The following is a 19,582-nucleotide window of genomic DNA, read 5'->3' as shown; positions in this document are numbered from 1 at the left end:
GGTGGTGCTGTGGGTTAAACCACAGAGCCTAGGACTTGCCGATCAGAAGGTCGGCGGTTTGAATCCCAGCGACGGGGTGAGCACCCGTTGCTCGGTCCCTGCTCCTGCCAACCTAGCAGTTCGAAAGCACGTCAAAGTGCAAGTAGATAAATAGGTACCGCTCTGGCGGGAAGGTAAACGGCGTTTCCGTGCGCTGCTCTGGTTTGCCAGAAGTGCCTTAGTCATGCTGGCCACATGACCCGGAAGCTGTACACCGGCTCCCTTGGCCAATAAAGCGAGATGAGCGCCGCAACCCCAGAGTCGGTCACGACTGGACCTAATGTTCAGGGGTCCCTTTACCTTTTTATACCTAAATTGTTCAAGCAATGCGGACTGAAGTCACTTCTGGGGATCCTCTGGGATTAGGAGCCCTGAAGCTTAAGCTTCATTCGTTTCATAGTAGATCTGCCCCACTGTCCGGAAACATTTGAGTGATGGGCGAATTCAGTCTTTGGGAACTCCAGTAGGAACTCATTGACATAATGGGTGAATTGGAACTTAATAGTGCAATCCACAGACAACGTTGGCAGAGCAGCAGAACCACCAGTGCATCTGCAGCCCAAACACTCATGGTGGCTGTGATGGAGAGTGGTTAAGGAGGAAACTCGAGTCTGATCCTTGTGCCAGGTCCTTCCCTGCCCTGCTCTCAAAACACCCCATGTCAGGGTTTTCCACTGGGCTCCACCGACAACAAACACATAGAGCCCTGACTGGATCAGGCCAATGGCCCATCTAGTCCAACATCCCCTGGCTGGATGTGGAAGAGTGTGTCAGGAGTTCAGCCTACACTTGAGTAGGACTCTGGCAGAGGCACATGCCCGACTAGCATGTTCCCTCCCTCCTGGTCGATCGTTCAGGAGCTTCAAAAGCTTTCTTCAGCCCGAACATCACAGCGACCAATGCCAACAGACACCGGCACACTTAGGGATCTGCAGAGTTTGCACAATTATGTGGCAGACCTCAGCAACTCAGCATTTTGGCTAATCTATTTTATTGACATATAAACACACGCGGAGCACTGCAACATGGCTCTCTCTCTCTCTCTAGCATCAGACAGCAAAGAGAAAAAGAACAAAGGACAACAGTCCCACTTCACAGAATACGGTAACTCAAACATCCTGTTTCCGTCACTTCCCACTCTGTGGAGTCAAAACATATACCGTCATGTGAAAGTCAACAATCCCATGACTGCAATCATGGAGCAGGAATTCTAACAGAGTGGTGGAAGATGCCTGCCCAGGGATGACACAGAAGATGATTTGGACCCTGGATCACGGTGGTGGGACACTGGGGAGCAGTCTGGGGAAGGGACGACCTGGGAGGTGGTAGAAGCAGGGGAGTTGAGCGATTAAGTAGGGTCAGAAGGAGGAGGACGTTCCAGGACAGGGTTAGAGGCTGAGAGTTGCAGTGTGAGAACAAACTCAGGTCGAGAGCATTCAGAGGTTGACCCCGCTACCCAGCAGCAGGAGAGTCCCAGTCCTGCTGGCACGCCTTCCCCTCTGATACCTTCATCAAAGAGAGTCAATAGGCCAGGCAGGTTCAGAGGCGGAGTCCGTCCCTCTTTGGCTTCTTGGGAATGATCCAGAGTGAGAGGCTAGATGGGGAGCAGCAGGGCCAGTGGTCAGTTTCAGCAATATCTCCACTGAATTAAGACAAACCAGCAGAATCTGCTGTGTTGTCCTTTTCTGTTAATAAAAATCTAGCCGCATTCCGTGCCTCCTGTGCTTCCCTGTCCTGTGGATGACTTGGGCTAGCCTGACAGCCCCCTGACACGTGGTCACAGTGGCCAACCTGATGCCTGTAGGGAATCTGCAAGCACGACCAGTGCCGGATTTATGTACAGTGGTACCTCTGGTTACGTACTTAATTCATTCCGGAGGTCCATTCTTAACCTGAAACTGTTCTTAACCTGAAGACCACTTTAGCTAATGGGGCCTTCTGCTGCTGCCACCACCACTGCACAATTTCTGTTCTCATCCTGAAGCAAAGTTCTTAACCTGAGGTAATATTTCTGGGTTAGCGGAGTCTGTAACCTGAAGTGTATGTAACCTGAAGTGTATGTAACCCTGTGTACCACTGTATAAGCTAAGCAAGCTATAGCTTAGGGCCCCACTCTCTTGGGGGCCCCCCAAAAAATTAAAGGAAAAAACCCCTGGATGTACATTTCCAAAATATAAGATAAAAAAGAACTAAAATAAAACCTACATACAGCAACAGTGTTTTGTGTTGTGTAGGCTTCTGTGATGTGAGTCATGGGCCCCGCCTGCTAGCCTGCTCCCTTAAAATATCACTGGTTTGCTCATTTCTATGTATAGGGTGCCTATATTCTACATGTGCAAATACCTTGAGAAACCTATTAGGTCCATAAATTACCATATAGCATATATTCAACACAAAAAACAGACAATTTGTTGTTGACAAAGGACAGCTGGACATGTAAAGGGCCCCATTACCTTCAGTAGCTTAGGACCTCATTAAACCTAAATCCGGCCCTGAGCACGACTCCAGCACAAGAACACTCTCGCCATCTTTTTATTTTCAGCAAATGGTAGTCTGTTTGCTTTCTGTCTCTGGAGGAATTTCGCTAGCTTGGGTTGGGATAAGGATGGATGGCAAGAATTCAGCGGAGGCAGCATTTGCCACTCACCTGCATGAGGATACTGTGGCGCTTGAGTCCTGCTTACAAGCTTTCTACAAGTATCTGGTCGGCCGCTGTGAAAACAGGGCATGCAACTAAATGGACTGTTGCCCCTTTGTTCTCTCTCCGGACACGCAAGGTTGGCAGGTTTTTGAAACGATACGAAAACTTGCCTGACCCGCTTGGCCAGAGGCAGAAGTGGGAAATCGCAAACGCTGATCTCTGTCTTGAACCGCCTTCATCGCTCTGAGAAAAAAGAAAGTGCTATCTGCCTCTAGCTCAGGAATCTTCCTCTCCTCTGAATTTAAGCTAATCACCATAAAAATGAGATTGCAGAGGCTTCGCCATGAATATATTCATCAGCTAGAAAATGGATCCTTGATTTCCCCCCCTGCTTGGAAAATAATTTGAGCGAGTTGGATTGTAATAATTTTTTTTAAAATAGATAAAAAAATGAAACCTATCACTAGGAGGTGTTTTAAATAATTGTGGCAACTGAGCTGATTCAATTTTTTTCACCTTGCAATTATTGTGTGTGTGTGTGTATGTATGTATATACATACTTTAATTCCCATTGCGCTTTATTTTGAGGTTCCCAATCTATTCCTGGTACCAGAATATGATTCACAATGAACTCCTGTCAAAACTATCTTTTACAACTGTCAGCAAACAAATCTAATATTCCAGAAAGCAATTTTAACGCAGCGCTCCTGACTGCGTTCAGCTGAAGAAAATGAATTTTCGGCTAAACCCTATCTCGACAAAATCCTCCATTTAATCGCTTGGGAGCTGAGCTGGAGGCTAGAAAATGCCAGGCGTTATTCAGATATTAAGTGCAGGAAAGGTGTGTACAGAATCGCAAGGCAAAGAAAGGCACCCAGAATTATAGACACACACCCTGGAAAAAAAAAAAATCAATTCGGTCCAAAAGCGTCTGAAAAACATCTACTGTTTTTGCCGGCAATGCTGTGTGAATTTTGTTTTTATATTGTCGCAATATATATTGCCCCATGATTGATAATAGAAGAAAGCATACCCTCCAGCAGTTCTCTGATGAAAATAAGGACGTCCTATTCCCTAATAATAAGAATTTTATTATTGCAACCTTTAGAAGACATCTGAAGGCAGCCCTGTATAGGGAAGATTTTCAATGTTTAATGTTTTATTATGTTTTTATATATGTTGGAAGCCGCCCAGAGTGGCTGGGGCAACCCAATCAGATGGACAGAGTATAAATATTATTATTTGTCACTATTATTATTATGAAATATGACTCCCCTATTTTCATTGGAGAAATGTTGGATGGTATGATTGAAGTGGGTTGGACTATGAAGGCAGAACATAGTCAGCACACAATGCTGGACTAGATAGGTCTTTGGCCTGATCCTGCAGTCCTTCCTTATGTGCTTATGAAATGTACCCACATAAAAAGCACGTTGTTGTTGTTGTTGTTGTTGTTGTTGTTGTTGTTGTTGTTATTATTATTATTATTATTATTATTATACTATTACTACTACTACTCCGTCTTTTTCCCTGACAGGGACTCAGTGACAGGGACTCAAAGTCTACAGATAAGAACTGCCAAAAACATAGGAAAAAAAACAATAATTAAAACAATGATAGAATTAAAGCCAGTGCTTTTTTTTTTTCCTTTAAAAATAATAATAAATGTTTAGGGGTACTCACATTTTGACTCAAGAAAATCACCATTTGACAGTTCAAATCGGGGGAAATAAATACAGTAAATGGACAAAAGTACAAAGACTTACAAAATGTTTTGGGGTATGTGTCCCCCCAGTGATTAAATCTATCTGTTTATTTATTTATCTGTCTGTCTATCTAGTTGAGATTCCTAGATAACCCTCGGGGTCGCTTCCAACTCTATGCTTCTTGGAGTCTATATATCATACCAATAAATACCATAAAAACCTCATGGCACCAGCCCTTTCCTTAAAAGCAGCCTGTTCCCAAAAGTCTGTTGGAAAAACAAGGGGGAAGTCAGCCTAGTTTCTCTAGGGAGGGAGTTCCAAAGTCTGGGAGCCACCACCAAGAAGACCCTCTCCCATGTTCCTATAAAATTATATTATTATTATTGATTCTGAATTGATTTTAGAATGAATTGATTTTAGAATGTATTTCAATTAATTGATTGTGATTTTATGGAACCTGTGTTACTTTTACTGTTAGCCGCTCTGAGCCCGGCTTTGGCTGGGGAGGGTGGGATATAAATAAAATTATTATTATTATTATTATTATTATTATTATTATTATTATTACACCAAGAACGCCTGTGAGGGTGGCAGGACCAAGAGAAAGGCCTCCCACTACGATCTCAAAACCCAGGCAGGTTCGTATGAGGGGATGCCATCTTTTAAATGGCTTGGACCTAAGCTGCCTTAGTCAGGAGGTGTGGACCAGGCAACTTCGCTTTGGAAATGGCGCTTGCCAAACAATTCATAAAAGATGAATTCATAAAAGAGGCCATGACAAAATGGGCTATTGATTTCGGACATAACATAGACTATGATGCATGGGCTAAACTCTGGAATGAGAGTCTAAAATTCACCGCATGCTCTGCCTTAAAAGAGAATGTTATGAAGATGGTTTATCGTTGGTATCTTACTCCCACCAAATTGGCAAAAATGTATAGGACAAGTAGTAAAACTTGTTGGAAATGCAAGGAAAAGGACGGCGACTTCTACCACATGTGGTGGTCATGTAATAAAATAAAAGAGTTTTGGGAATTGGTCCATAATGAGTTAAAAAAGATGTTTAAGTATAGTTTTCCCAAAAAGCTGGAAGAATTTTTGGTAGGCTTGGTGGGAGAAGATATTAAGAAGACAGACCAAAGACTATATCTGTATGCAACAACAGCAGCTAGAGTATTGATAGCCCAAAAGTGGAAGCTACAGGAGATTCCGACGGTAAGAGAATGGCAGATAAAGCTGGTAGAATATGCTGAAATGGCCAAATTGACACACAGAATTTATGGTTTATATAAGTGAGAACTGTACAAATATGAAAACGTTGGCAGGATTGAAATAAATCTTATGTCACGGTGTAATTTTTAATTAATGAAACTGTGAATTATAGATTGGAGCAGGAAAACTTGTGGAAGGGAAGGACGGAAGTCAATGGCTCTATGGAGCATAAAGTAGGATATATGTAATAAGACCTGATGTTTTTGTTGGTGGGTGTTGGTTGGTGTTCTTAAATCTCAATAAAAATCATTTGGAAAAAAGGAAATGGCGCTTGCCAACTCCCTCCCCACCCCTCAGTTGGAGCTGGCAGGAAGGGCAAAAAAACCGGTCTGTTAATAAGCTCAGTAGCAATATCTGTTTGTCCCCTGCTCAGCTGTTCACGAGCTGAAATTCTCCCCTCCTCGAGACTGCAAGACCCTCAACCTGGGGTCCCTTCCAACTCTACAATTCTATGCTTCTATGATTCTTGACATGCCGCGTCATGTTTGCAACTGTGACCACTCCTGCGTTAGCAACTTCTGTGCCGTTAAGCAAGCGTTCAAGCCTGAATTCCGATTCCTGTGGGTGATCTGATATTCCCAACGGGAGGAGATCAGCAAGGGAATTGGCAATCAATTTAGCTGAAAGGCTCTTGATGCTATTAGTTTGCTTTCAGAGAAATCAGTCAGGGGGAAACTTCAATATATCAGTGAGCAGAAGAAAACAATAACCTCCCACCCCCTTGCCTTCATTATCCAAATGACCGCAATTATTCAGTACAGCTTGTTCAAAGGCAAAGCAGATCAATGTCTGAAAGGAAGATTCTCAGTTTTATTTTTGAAAAGAATAATGATGGCACAACTCTGAAGGGAGCAGGAGAGTGTTTTCTGATTTGTGGTGAGTGCACTAAACGGAACTTTAAGTTTCTCCTTTTTTAACCCTTGTAAAAAGATCTTAACTCAAAGGGTCTGTTCTATTTTTTATGATAATTTTTTATTCATTTCCCCACAATTTAACAAATTCAGTTCAGTTTCCATACAATATCCCCTTAGCATTTGACTTCCCATCCTTACTTCCATGGTGTTTCTCTTCAAATCCTTTAATCTACTGCCTAAAATGCAGTACAGTCATACCTCGGGTTACAGATGCTTGAGGTTGCGTTTTTTCGGGTTATGGACCCGCCGAAACCCGGAAGTACAGGAACGGGTTACTTCCGGGTTTCGGCGGCCGCGCATGCACAGAAGCGCTAAATCGTGCTTTGCGTATGAGCAGAAGCGCCGAATCGCAACCCGTGCATGCGCAGACATGGTGCTGCGGGTTGCGAACGCTGCGGGTTGCAAACGTGCCTCCCGCACAGATCACGTTTGCAACCCGAGCATCCACTATACTTATTTCTGTAACATAGGCCCTACATCATTCTGCCCGGACGCTGAGGTCCAGCGCCGAGGACCTTCTGGCGGTTCCCTCATTGCGAGAAGCAAAGCTACAGGGAACCAGGCAGAGGGCCTTCTCGGTAGTGGTGCCCACCCTGTGGAACGCCCTTCCAGCAGATGTCAAAGCGATAAACAACTACCTGACATTCAGAAGACATCTTAAGGCAGCCCTGTTCAGGGAAGTTTTTAACGTGTGATATTTTACTGTATTTTTGGTTTTTATGGAAGCCGCCCAGAGTGGCTGGGGAGGCCCAGCCAGATGGGCGGGGTATAAATAATAAATTATTATTATTATTATTATTATTATTATTATTATTATTATTATTATTATTATTACATTACAATCCCTTTGCCTACAGTAGGCTTCCAATCCTGCCTGAAATTTCATTTGACTATTGCATTTTCTCAAATAATCCAAAAAAAAGGGTATCCAATTTTCCACAAACATTTCATCTTTTGGGTCTGTCTCTTATTTGGCCATCTCCAAATAGTCCAGTAGCTTTAAAGACCACTCCTCTTTTGTTGAAACTTCTTCCTCTTCCCATTCTAGACCTCTCCTCTCTGCTTCAGTTTCGCCACGACGTTTGCAGACCACTAAGTTTGAAAGAGGCTTTGTGGCTATTCTGGGGTTGAGAGGACCTTGTTCTGAGGGGCATTCTGGGGGAAAGAAGGGGCAGCCACTAGCCAATCAGAGCAAAACACCCAGTTCCTTGGCTCTGGTCCATATGTGTGGAACTCCCACCCCATTGATAGACACTTCCCTCTGAACCTTCGCTAATTTGGAAGTACAGTGGACCCTCTGGATATGAACTTAATTCATTCCGGGGGTCCATAAAGGTAAAGGGACCCCTGACCATTAGGTCCAGTCATGACCGACTCTGGGGTTGCGGCGCTCATCTCGCTTTATTGGCCGAGGGAGCCAGTGTACAGCTTCTGGGTCATGTGGCCAGCATGACTAAGCCGCTTCTGGTGAACCAGAGCAGCGCACTGAAATGCTGTTTACCTTCCCGCCGGAGTGGTACCTATTTATCTACTTGCACTTTGATGTGCTTTCAAACTGCTAGGTTGGCAGGAGCAGGGACCGAGCAACGGGAGCTCACCCCGTTGCGGGGATTCAAACTGCCGACCTTCTGATCGGCAAGTCCTAGGCTCTGTGGTTTAACTCACAGCGCTACCCGCATCCCCCGGGGGTCCGTACATACCCAAAAAAGTCCGCATCTAGAGGCGCCGCTTCTGCGCACATGTGCAGCATGATAGAGCGCTTCTGCGCACACGCACAGTGCACAGAGCACTTCTGCACATGCGCACACGGCGAAACCCAGAAGTATACACTTCCCGGTTTGCTGCGTTCGCAACCCGAAAGTTATGTTACCCGAAGGTAACGTAACTCGAGGTTCCACTGTATAGTGGTACCTTGTTCCTGAACGGCTTAGTTGTTGAACAAATCTGCTCCCAGATGCAGCAAACCCGGAAATAAGTGTTCTGGTTTGCAAACGTTTTTCGGAAGCCAAACATCCAGCGTGGCTTGGCCACCTTCTGATTGAACACAGGAAGCTCCTGCAGCCAATCAGAAGCCACACCTTGGTTTTCGAATGGTTTGGGTAGTCGAACGGACTCCTGGAACAGATTTAGTTTGAGAACCAAGGCAGCACTGTACACCTGGTTGGTTGGTTGTCGAACGACAGAACAGCATTGTATCATTTTTTCCTGTTTTCCTTAGAATCCTTTTATTTATTGCAACAAGAACATCTCCTTCAATAGCATTGACCTAACCTGGGGAGAAAACAGTAAAGACCTGATGAAGAGAGAACACCAGAGGTTATATTTTCGGAGAATCCTCCGGAAAAACAGTCTCTCAAAGGACCTGTTGATGGCATTTTACCATTGTACTGTTGAGAGTGTATTAGCGTATGGTCTGTGTGTGTGGTTTGGGAGCTGCAAGGTCAGGGGGAAAACAATGCTGTCCAGGGTTGTAAAGACTGCAGAGAGAATAATTGGGTGCACTCTTCCCACCTTGGATCAAATCTATGCTTCCAGGTGCTATAAGAAAGATGCAGAGATAGTGCAGGATAGTGCACACCCCGGAAATGATCTCTTTCAGCTTCTGCCTTCTGGAAGAAGGTACAGGGTTATAAAGACTAGGACTAGCTGCCTGAGAAACAGTTTCTATCCAAATGCGATTTTGGTTTTAAACGCAGTGTAAGGTAGTCTCTATTAAATTGCATTTAATTATGGGGTATCAGAGTTTCTAGGGGGTTAACTGGGACAGCTGGGATAGCAGGCTTGTTGGTTTTTGAATGTCTGATGTAGATTTTTTCAATTTTGTTGTTCCGTATGACAATAAAGAGTATCGTATCGTATCGTATCATATGCTCAGCCTCATCTACATTAGCTTAGAAACAAAAAGCCCAGATATTATTCTCCACTTTCAGTTTTAACGGTTTTGCATTATCACCTGTTTCAAGGCATATCTTCTTAGCACCCAGATTGATTTCACGCAAGTGTTACGCTGAGCTATGGAATGGTGTTTCAATCGCTCGTTTAAGGCGTTCATTTTTTGTTTGTTTATAGAATCATAGAAGTGTGCAGGAATCTCAACTAGATCGTACATGGCTGGTGGCCAACCTCTGCTTAAATGCATCCAAGGATGATGATGATGATGATGATGATAATAATAATAATAATAATAATAATAATAATAATAATAATTTATTTATACCCCACCCTTACCAGTTCAGAAAACCGGGCTCAAGGCGGCTAACAACAAAATTAAAACACTTAGTTGATGCAATAAAATCTGGTATAAAACATGAAAAACAATAAATTCAAAATTCAAAAACCAATTTACGGGGGAAATCCATCCAATAAACATTAGATGATCACCAGGGCTAGCTGGTTAAATTAGTCCTATTTGGGCCAGGAAGGAGACCAGGGGAGAATTAGCTGTGGGATCCCAGAGCGGGTAATCTTCATAAAAAGGGGAGGGGGAGGGAAGGAAGTGGAATAAAAGATCAGGCTAAGTTCAAATTGAAAGCCAGGTGGAATAGCTCTGTCTTACAGGCCCTGTGGAAGGAAGTTAAATCCTGCAGGGCCGTGTTCTCATGGGACAGAGCATTCCACCAGGTCGGAGCCATCACTGAGAAGGCCCTGGCCCTGGTGGATGTACAGGAACAGGGGGAGAAGGTTAATCCTTCCTTCCCCCAGCTGCACCCCCCAAAAAAACAAAAAGATTTAGAAAAGCCTACCTATTGGCTGGAACAGAAGACTTTTGTCAAGCCTAATTGCTGAGCTGGTGAGGGGTAGAGAAGAGACTGCAGGCCATAACTGGTCTGCAGGCTGGCAGTGCCCCACCCCTGAGGCTAATTATTTGGGGAGGCCTTTGCCTTGAAAAGTAGCATATGGATATTCTACATAACTTAATAAGTTCATTTGCTGCCTTACCTGCCTGATCAGGTGGGGGAGATTTCCCCCATTTAATACTACTACTAGTAGTAGTAGTAGTAATAATAATAATGGATGGGAAGTGGGTGGCGCTGTGGTCTAAACCACTGAGCCTCTTGGGCTTCCTGATCAGAAGGTCGGTGGTTCGAATCCCCGCAACAGGGTGAGCTCCCGTTGCTCAGTCCCAGCTCCTGCCAACCCAGCAGTTTGAAAGCACACCAGCGCAAGTAGATAAATAGGGCGGGAAGGTAAACAGCATTACATGTGCTCTGGTTTCTGTCAAGGTGTCCCATTGCACCAGAAGCAGTTTAGTCCTGCTGGCCACATGAGCTGTCTGCGGACAAACACCGGCTCCCTTGGCCTGAAAGCGAGATGAGCGCTGCAACCCCATAGTCGCCTTTGACTGGACTTAGCCATCCAGGGGTCCTTTACCTTTTACTACTAGTACTAATAATAATAATGTCATTGTTTGTTGTTGAAAACCAATTCCAAGCCTTTGGCTTGGAATCAATTTGATCCCCTCCCTCTCTTTCCTTTTTCCTTTCTCCTTCTGTGATGGAACTCCTTTTTTGGGGACTTCCCTGGCTTTTTTCTGGCCCACGTAGGACCAGTCTGGATAGTTGGCCTTGGTGAAGACTTGACATTTTCATCCCTAAAAACTTTTTGATTTGAGTTTCTACTGAAATGAGGGTGCATTTTAATGTTGTATTTTAATCTTGTTTTTAAGTTGTATTTTAATCAGTTGTTTTTATACCTGGTGTTAGCCGCCCTGAGCCCAGTCTCGGCTGGGGAGGGCGGGGTATAAATAAAATTTATTAATATGATGATTAATCTGATTTCATTTCTGGTTTTTCCTGTCAGGAAATGTTTACCGAGAATGCATGGGGAACGGGACCTGGGCCTCCAAGGCGAACTACTCCCAGTGTGAGCCGATTCTGGTTGAAGAGGTCTGTATCTCTCTGAGCTTTCTGCATTCTTGTTGCATGAAGTCTGTCAGTTTTTGAAAAACCCTGGGAAGCTCCCTGTCCTCTCCAACCCAAAGACTTGGGTTGCGTGGCGAGTTCCCGCCTCCCCCTCAGAAATAAAGACACGAGACACAAGAATTCGAGTTAATGGGTCAAATTAGGCCACAACTTTATTGATTACAGGAATTGAGCGGTATTGGCTTAGGCATTGGTCCTATCAACTAACCGGCTTCAGCCCTCTTGCTTGAAGGGTTAACCACCAGTAGGGGGAGTCCCGCTGATGCACGTCAACTAGGAGTTACCCTGGGGTCACCGCTCGGGGTCGTGCCGTGGGCCCACACCTCCATAGGCTTAGGACAAGGCCACGCCCCCCGGAATCCTTTACCGGACTACCCTTTTGTTTTGGGGGAAGGTGATGGCGCTTCCTTCCTCCCCTTCATCTGCATAACAATACAACATTACCCCTACCAATGCCTAACCGCCCATACCGGTAGTTGTGACAGTTTGCTACGAGTTAGGTGAAAACCAAGTGGCTGGTGCCAATCTGCCAATTGGAAAAAATTCCTACCAGGCCCCTTGACGGCGACCGACCGAAGTCCATAGCAACGTCAGAGAGCCTAGACTAAAGGGTGGGAGGGGAGGGGAAAACTTGAACAGCTGAGACGCGGGAAAGAGGGAGACCCTCGGCCGCGCCAGCCATAAATAGAGCCGGCCATGCCCCCCGGGCCAGCCAATTGGCTGGCCAGGTGGTGACGCATCCGAGGATTCCCCTGGTATCGCAGGGGCTGAAAGCCAGCCCCCGCGTGTGAGGGGAGGGGCATGAAGCCTGCAACCCCACCTCCTCCCTAGCTTGGAAGTGGTTTTCCTCCTTCGTAATGCCTCAGAGGCAATTTCACACCTTAGGAACGTTGGTGGTCTCCACTCTGAAGCCATCTGAAGGCATCGCTATGCTTCTTACTTGCAAGTACAATGACCACTCCTGCTCACAGTATGGAATACACTCGCATCTTTCCCTCACTGTGGCCATAGCTCAGTGGTAGAGCATCTGTTCTGCACCCAGGAAGTCCCAAGTTCAATCCCCAGGTAGGGTTGGGAAGGGCTGCCTTCAGATGTCTTCTAAAATTTTGGTACTTATTTTTCTCTTTGACATCTGGTGGGAGGGCGTTCCACAGGGCGGGTGCCACTACCAAGAAGGCCCTCTGCCTGGTTCCCTGTAACTTGGCTTCTCATAGCGAGGGAACCGCCAGAAGGCCCTCGGCGCTGGACCTCAGTGTCCGGGGAGAACAATGGAGGTGGAGACGCTTCTTCAGGTATACTGGACCGAGGCTGTTTAGGGCTTTAAAGGTCAGCACCAACACAAAGCAATCAATGATACATCCAGATAGTTGTATAAATCATACACTTTTCAAAGCATCAGTTCAGCTCCTTAAAAACATAACATAGATATGATCAGGGCTAAAAACAAATCTCTGTCTCTTTCCTAGCCTGCATACCAGCCTAAGACTTTGTTCTCCTGAAGAGAGACCATTATCGCATCCTTTGTTCTATGTGGTTTTCAGAGAAAGACAGCTCCCTTCAAGATGGAGATTTGTGACTGAATAACCACTCACATGATCTAAAGTTAAACACCACATAAGAGAGCAGAGCAGAGGTACACCCTAAGCGGATTAGCACCCCATTAGATACTCAGAGAGCTCTCTAATTTAGCTCAGTGGAAATTTCCAACATCAAACCCTTAGCAAGACGCATACAGAGCATATACAGAGTTATTTCCATTTCAGTGTACAATTAAACAGTTATACTTAACACCCCTCGCACAACTCTTTGCGTCAGAAAAACAAACATGGGGGAGCTATGCCCAAACATCTTCCTGTCACAGGGCTAGTCACATCTGATCAGTTTATGTTCAATACTTTCTGCCATGGGAGCACTGAAGGCTCTCTCCAGCAGTCAGGAGCAAAAACATTCCCAGAAGTCCCCCTCGGTGTTTGAAAGGCATTAAGATATTTGTCTGGTAGTTCCTCATTGGTTTGCCAAAGTGCTTTATAAATATCAAAGCAGAGGAATATTCCCAAATGCCTGCTCAGATCTCAAATGAGAAAGAGAAGCAGGGAGGGAGGCTGGGTTTATGACCAAGTACTTCCCCATCATTCCAGTTTTGATTAAAGCTCCGATTTAGCCCGCTTCCAATGACCTTTTTCCTGCCGTTTGTTATTATTCGTTTTTTAATCTCTATGGATGGAATATATTATTTTCTAGGCTGACCAGATGCAACCAGCCCAGTTCCAAATGCTAAAAGAACCGGGGGGGGGGTTCCCCACTTTCCTCTCCAAACTGGGCTGAATACATAGGAGCCGACTCCTAGGGGCCAAGGTCCCTTCAGTTCCCCCCAATAAAATATTTGTGGGCCTCCTCCAAAATTAATGGGCATTGCTATTCAAATGTTGTGTGCATGCCTCATCTTGTTGTGGGGCATGGCTCACCTGCCGCCCCCCCAAAAAAATATTTTATTCAAGTTGGCGCCCCTGGATGAATATTAACCGTTGAAGTCTCTGGTGAGCCAGACTAGGGCCACAATTCACACCGTACACGATGATACTACATTAAACCATCATGGCTTCCCTCCCCCAAAGGATCCTGGGAACTGTAGTTTGCTAAGGAAGGGTGTGGAGAGTTGTTTAGAGATCCCCATTCCCCTCACAGAGCTATAGTTTCCCAAGCTCCCTGTGAAGAGGGATTGACAAGTCTCAGCAACCCTTGGATTTTGGATTTTGGTTTTTGGATTTGATATCCCGCTTTATCACTACCTGAAGGAGTCTCAAAGCGGCTAACAATCTCCTTTCCCTTCCTCCCCCACAACAACACTCTGTGAGGTGAGTGAGGCTGAGAGACTTCAGAGAAGTGTGACTAGCCCAAGGTGACCCAGCAGCTGTATGTGGAGGAGCGGGGAATCGAATCCGGTTCACCAGATTAGGATTTCACCGCTCTTAACCACTACACCACACTGGCTCTCAAACTACAGCTCCCAAGACACTTTGGGGGGGGACCAGTGGTCAAGGATGATGGAAGTTGGAGTCCAGAAACAGCTGGAGACCCGAGTTTAAGAAACACTGGTATAAGGCGATGCAATTTTTCAGTTGGCCAAGCTGCGTAGAGTGACTTGCTTGCCTAAAAGTGTAGGTGGATTACCACTTTCTCAACTGATTTGCCATATCTTAATGCAAAGTTGAAGGACCTCTGACCTTTGAGACCTTCAGCAGTAAACGGCAACTCGTATCATCTCAGGCCATTGGTCATGCTGGCTGGGACTTCTTCTTCTTTCTTTGGTGATCCCTCGTATCCGAATAAGATTGTCTTCCATAAACACGGTTTTAACAATGAGTCCATGAGTGACTGTGGAGGCCAGTTCTGGATCCACACGTCCGTCCACAGTGGAGATATAGGTTTCCAGGCAGGAGTTGATAATGGGGAGGGTTTGCCAAGCGTGCCTTCCTCTTAGCACGTTTCTCCCTTTCGTCCTGAGTTTGAGTGTCTTCAAAGCCCATGACACCTTCGGTAAAGGCTGTTCTCCAACTGGAGCTCTCACAGGCCAGTGTTTCCCAGTTGCTGGTGTTTATACTACATTTTTAAAGATTTGCCTTGAGAAAGTCTTTAAACCTCTTTTGTTGACCACCAGCATGACACTTTCCATTTTTAAGTTCAGAATAGAGTAGTTGCTTTGGAAGACGATAATCAGGCATCCGCACAACATGACCAGTCCAACAAAGTTGGTGTTGAAGAATCATTGCTTCCACACTGGTGATCTTTGCTTTTTCCACTGGTATTAGTTCGCCTGTCTTCCCAAGTGAGTCCAGCAATCTTTTAAGGGCCATAGGATGGGCCACCCGCCTTGACTGAGGTCCATAGATTCAGGCTGCTTTGCTCATGAGACCTCTCTTTCTGTTTTCTCACCCCCAGACGAAGCCTGCTCTCTATTACCAGGTTGCCATGATCATAAACTACCTGGGGCACTGCATTTCTGTAGGCGCGCTCATCATCGCCTTCCTGCTCTTCTTATGCTTGAGGTGAGTAATTGGCCCTGGCTGTGCAGCTTGCAGACATGTTAGCAAACTCCCTTAAAGGTAAAGGAAAAGGGACCCCTGACCATTAGGTCCAGTCGTGGCCGACTCTGGGGTTGCGGCGCTCATCTCGCTTTACTGGCTGAGGGAGCCAGCGTACAGCTTCCGGGTCATGTGGCCAGCATGACTAAGCCGCTTCTGGTGAACCAGAGCAGCACACGGAAACACCATTTACCTTCCCACCAGAGCGGTACCTATTTATCTACTTGCACTTTGATTTGCTTTCGAACTGCTAGGTTGGCAGGAGCTGGGACCGAACAACGGGAGCTCACCCTGTCGCGGGGATCCGAACCTAGGCACAAGCCTAGACATTAGTATGAAGTAGAAAAATTCCTTCAGAAAGTATCCCCTTTAGCTAACAGAAGACCATGCAAAACCCACCTCAAGTAAGATCATTTCAACTTGCCATTCCCAGTCGTTGCCTTGCCCTCAGATGCCTTGAAGGACTTCCAGCTCTGGTGAATGACAGGAGTTAAGGATGGGGGTGGGGAATGTTATTCTGTTCCTGAACCTGTTGAATTCTCGCTTTCTGCAACAATGCACAGCCATTCTCCAAAAATTTGCACTTTTCTGAATTTTGCAATGCAGTCCTTCAGCCAGGACTTTGGCTTGTTGATTTCTTCTAGCCCTTTTAAATGTGTTTGCGGGAAGGGGAGGTCTATTGGTTTGTGGATTTTGTTCTTGTTTTCATTGCACATTTTGTGTTTTTATATTGTATTTTATGTTGTGAACCACCCTGAGATCTACAGATGAAGGGTGGTATTTAATAATAATAATAATAATAATAATAATAATAATAATAAATACTCCAGTCAGGTAATGTGTACAAAATGCATTTAAGGGGGCAGAATGTGCCTTAATAGGAATTGATAAAATCCCTTTGCAAATGCATTTTATTAGGGAAAATTCCTTTGCAAAATGGACACATCAGTCAATATTGCAAACAAAAATGTGCACGTTCAGAGAAATTTGCACAAAATTTGCATGAAACGCTGGTGCGTTTTCATGAGGAACTTTTAAAAAAATATATCACAAACTCATGTGGAAATGTGAAGCAATGAACTAAAGGCTAGAAAAATGAGAAACCAAGAGAACTCAGTTTCACTCAACTCTGGCTTCTGGCTTCCTGCAAGAAGAACTGGAGTGGGGGAACGGGATGAGTGCTGAACATCTTCATTCCTCTTTCTCTCCTGTCTCCTGAGTCGCTTTGTCTGCTGATCTGCAGGGCAACAATAGCAGCTGCTCTGCCAACTGCTGATGAAGTGGAAAGAGAAGAGTAAATGCCATTGCAAAAAAAGCAGGCTGTAAAGTGGGAGGGCAGCTCCTGCAGAGAAGCTGTTTCTCAGTGATCCTTCATGCGGCGAAATATCCCTGGGGCAGGATATGAACCGCCAGGGTGCTGCTGTCCTTGCAGAAAACATGACTCTTTTGCACACACAGGGGAAGCAGCCAGGTTAGGACCTCGTTCTGCCCAGGTGGCCGACGGATGCCCTTTCATTCATCATCCTGCCAAGGCAGGAACAACCAGCCAGTTCAGCAGCAAAGGTTTCAGGCTAAGCAGGGCGTGCAACGGCTGTGTGTTTCTTTCTGGAAGAAAGATAAAATCATCTGACAGGTGTGGGGACTTTCAGGCTCAGCAGCCCAATGCAAACCCCACCCCCTCTGTCTGCCCCCTCCCAAAGCTCTCCCTAGGCCACCCCCCGCTTAGGCCACACCCCTTCTTCTGAGGCCACACCCTCCACCAGCGCTGCTCCACAGCTGCCTTGGATGTCTTTGGCTTGGGCAGATTGTGTCCTTGAACTGTGGCAAACTCTTTTGCTTGGAAAGACGGAGATAGTTGGGGGTGCATTAGCCCCTGACTTCTCAGTAGCTGCTTAATGCCCACTGGGCTGCTAACGTTCACAGGTGGCAGGGGGCGCCCCCCAAAGGATTCCCCGTAAGGACTGAAAAAGTTTCCCCACCACGTCAACAAGAGGCTACTTTGCAAGATGGCACATCAGCGTTCCAGCATGCAGGCTGCCAGGGTATGGCACACACCAATTACACATTGTGAGGTGCTTCTGAGGGGCTTGGGGACACTATGGTTTAAAGGAAAGCAAGGCTCCACACCATCTGGTATACATTTTGGGAGGAGGTGGCACTGTGGTCTAAACCACCGAGCCTCTTGGGCTTGCTGATCAGAAGGTCAACGGTTCAAATCCGCACGACGGGGTGAGCTCCCGTTCCTCTATCCCAGCTCCTGCCAACCTAGCAGTTTGAAAGGACACCAGTGCGAATAGATAAATAGGCACCACTGCAGCGGGAAGGTAAATGGTATTTCCATGCACTCTGGCACTCGTCATGGTCTCCGTGCACCAGTAGCAGTTTAGTCCTGCTGGCCACATGACCTGGAAAGCTGTTTGCGGACAAACGCTGGCTCCCTCGTCCTGAAAGCGAGATGAGTGTCACACCCCATAGTTGCCTTTGACTGGACTTAACTATCCACAGGTCCTTTACTTTTACCTTTTTTTACCTTTATACATTCTGAAAAACATGGCACACGAGGAGGAGGGATGGAGGAGGGAGGAAGAGAAAAGCAAACCCAGGCGTCGTTTCTTAGTTGCACAGTTCTTGCAAGTGGCCTTTCTGGCACAGAGAGGCAAAGCAAACTCCCTGCCGCTGCTTCTTTTCCTGGACAATAGATGGAGTTGTTCTTCCCCTTGCCATGATGCTGTTCCTTTGAGGCAGGAACAGTGGTAGCCCTTGGTCTCCTTGATTGTAATGTCTTCTTAACCTCCAAATAACCATGTTGAGATGACAAGGAGTTCAGTGCAGCAGTGGATTAGCATAGTGGGCAATTGAGCCCCATTGATGTTGCCCCACTCTTTCCCTACCCCTTCTGATCATGGATTCCTTTTTCTCTCTTTTTTGCCACACACAAAAATGTAATTATGGCCACTGCAAGGATCAAGGAGACAGGTGGTCGGTTTCACTCATCCAAGCAGCCTGTCCACATCCTCAGAGGTAACAGATTAGAATTGATCCCATGCAACTTGACCAGACAGGACTGCAGCACTCTCCTGCCCCAGCCCTGCTCCCACGGTGGAGTCTACCTCTTTCCGAATCTGAGCGACTTTATCTGCAAAAAAACTTTGCAAAATCATTGCAGGAGATCTTGGGGCCCTTACCGGGCCCCGGTGGTGCAGGTGGTTCTGTTAAATTGCAGACCACCTGAAAGAGTCCCTGCTGTTGTTTTCTGCAGATGCAATAGAGGTGGTGAAGAAGGTCCTCTTTGCCGTTGTCATCGCCACTTGGCAGGCTCGATGTTGAGCTTTAACCTGTGTCTGGTTAGATTCAGATTGAGTTTTCCACCACCAGCGCTCTAGCCGTCTCAGCGATTGTTTCATTGCTCTCAGCTCTGGGGAAAAGCATTGTGCTGGTCTCGTGGGTTGCCCGAGAGGCAAGATCCAAGTCCGGTCCGCGGTCAAAAGTGCAATGTGGAGGCAGTCCGTAGTAGCTGAAGCTGGGTGCAGCAGGGAGTCAGGTGAAGTCTGGCAGAAAAGCAGGACAGAGCTCAGGCAGGAACTAGCAACCAACAATGTTGCTCCTGCAACTTGGGACTGGGGCTGGCCAGCTTTTATCTGCCCCGAGGCATAGGGCGGCCCCAATCCTCTGGTGACTCGCCTCTCCTGGCCTGGAGGCGAGCACTCCTCCTGCGGGAACTTAGTTCCCTCCACCTCTCTGCCCTGAGCCTCTGCAGCTCAGAAGAGGCTGGAGGGTTACCGGACCCAGAGGCAACCTCAGCTTCCTCTGACGGGGCTGAGAGTGGAGCACCTGCAGGCAATGGGTCCTCCATCACCTCAGGAGCTAGAGCAGACTCAGCTGATGCCTGCACCTGAGGATCCAGCACAGGTGAGCACCCTTCAGGCTCATGCCCCAGCCCCTGCTCAGCTGGTTCTGTGCAGGCTGGGATCCCTCAGGTTCAGCATCCGAGTCCGAATCCCAGGCC

The 19,582-nt window shown here is 46.4% G+C and overlaps 1 protein-coding gene across 4 annotated transcripts in view; it reads left to right on the top strand.

Moving 5' to 3' along the window:
- The window catches only part of CRHR2 (corticotropin releasing hormone receptor 2), a 203,648-nt gene that overhangs the window by 114,116 nt on the left and 69,950 nt on the right, over positions 1–19,582 (top strand). For 3 of the 4 annotated variants that reach the window (XM_083579912.1, XM_083579914.1, XM_083579913.1), the window contains 2 exons: positions 11,373–11,458; positions 15,434–15,540. In XM_083579912.1, coding sequence (XP_083436038.1) covers positions 11,373–11,458; positions 15,434–15,540 — 193 coding nt within the window. The remainder of the gene's footprint in view (positions 1–11,372; positions 11,459–15,433; positions 15,541–19,582) is intronic. The other variant, XM_083579915.1, reaches the window with a different exon arrangement.

The sequence above is a fragment of the Podarcis filfolensis genome (genome assembly GCF_964270895.1).
Source record: "Podarcis filfolensis genome assembly, chromosome: 12".
Classification (NCBI taxonomy): Eukaryota; Metazoa; Chordata; class Lepidosauria; order Squamata; family Lacertidae; genus Podarcis; species Podarcis filfolensis.
This window is presented reverse-complemented; position numbering and strand designations above follow the sequence as displayed.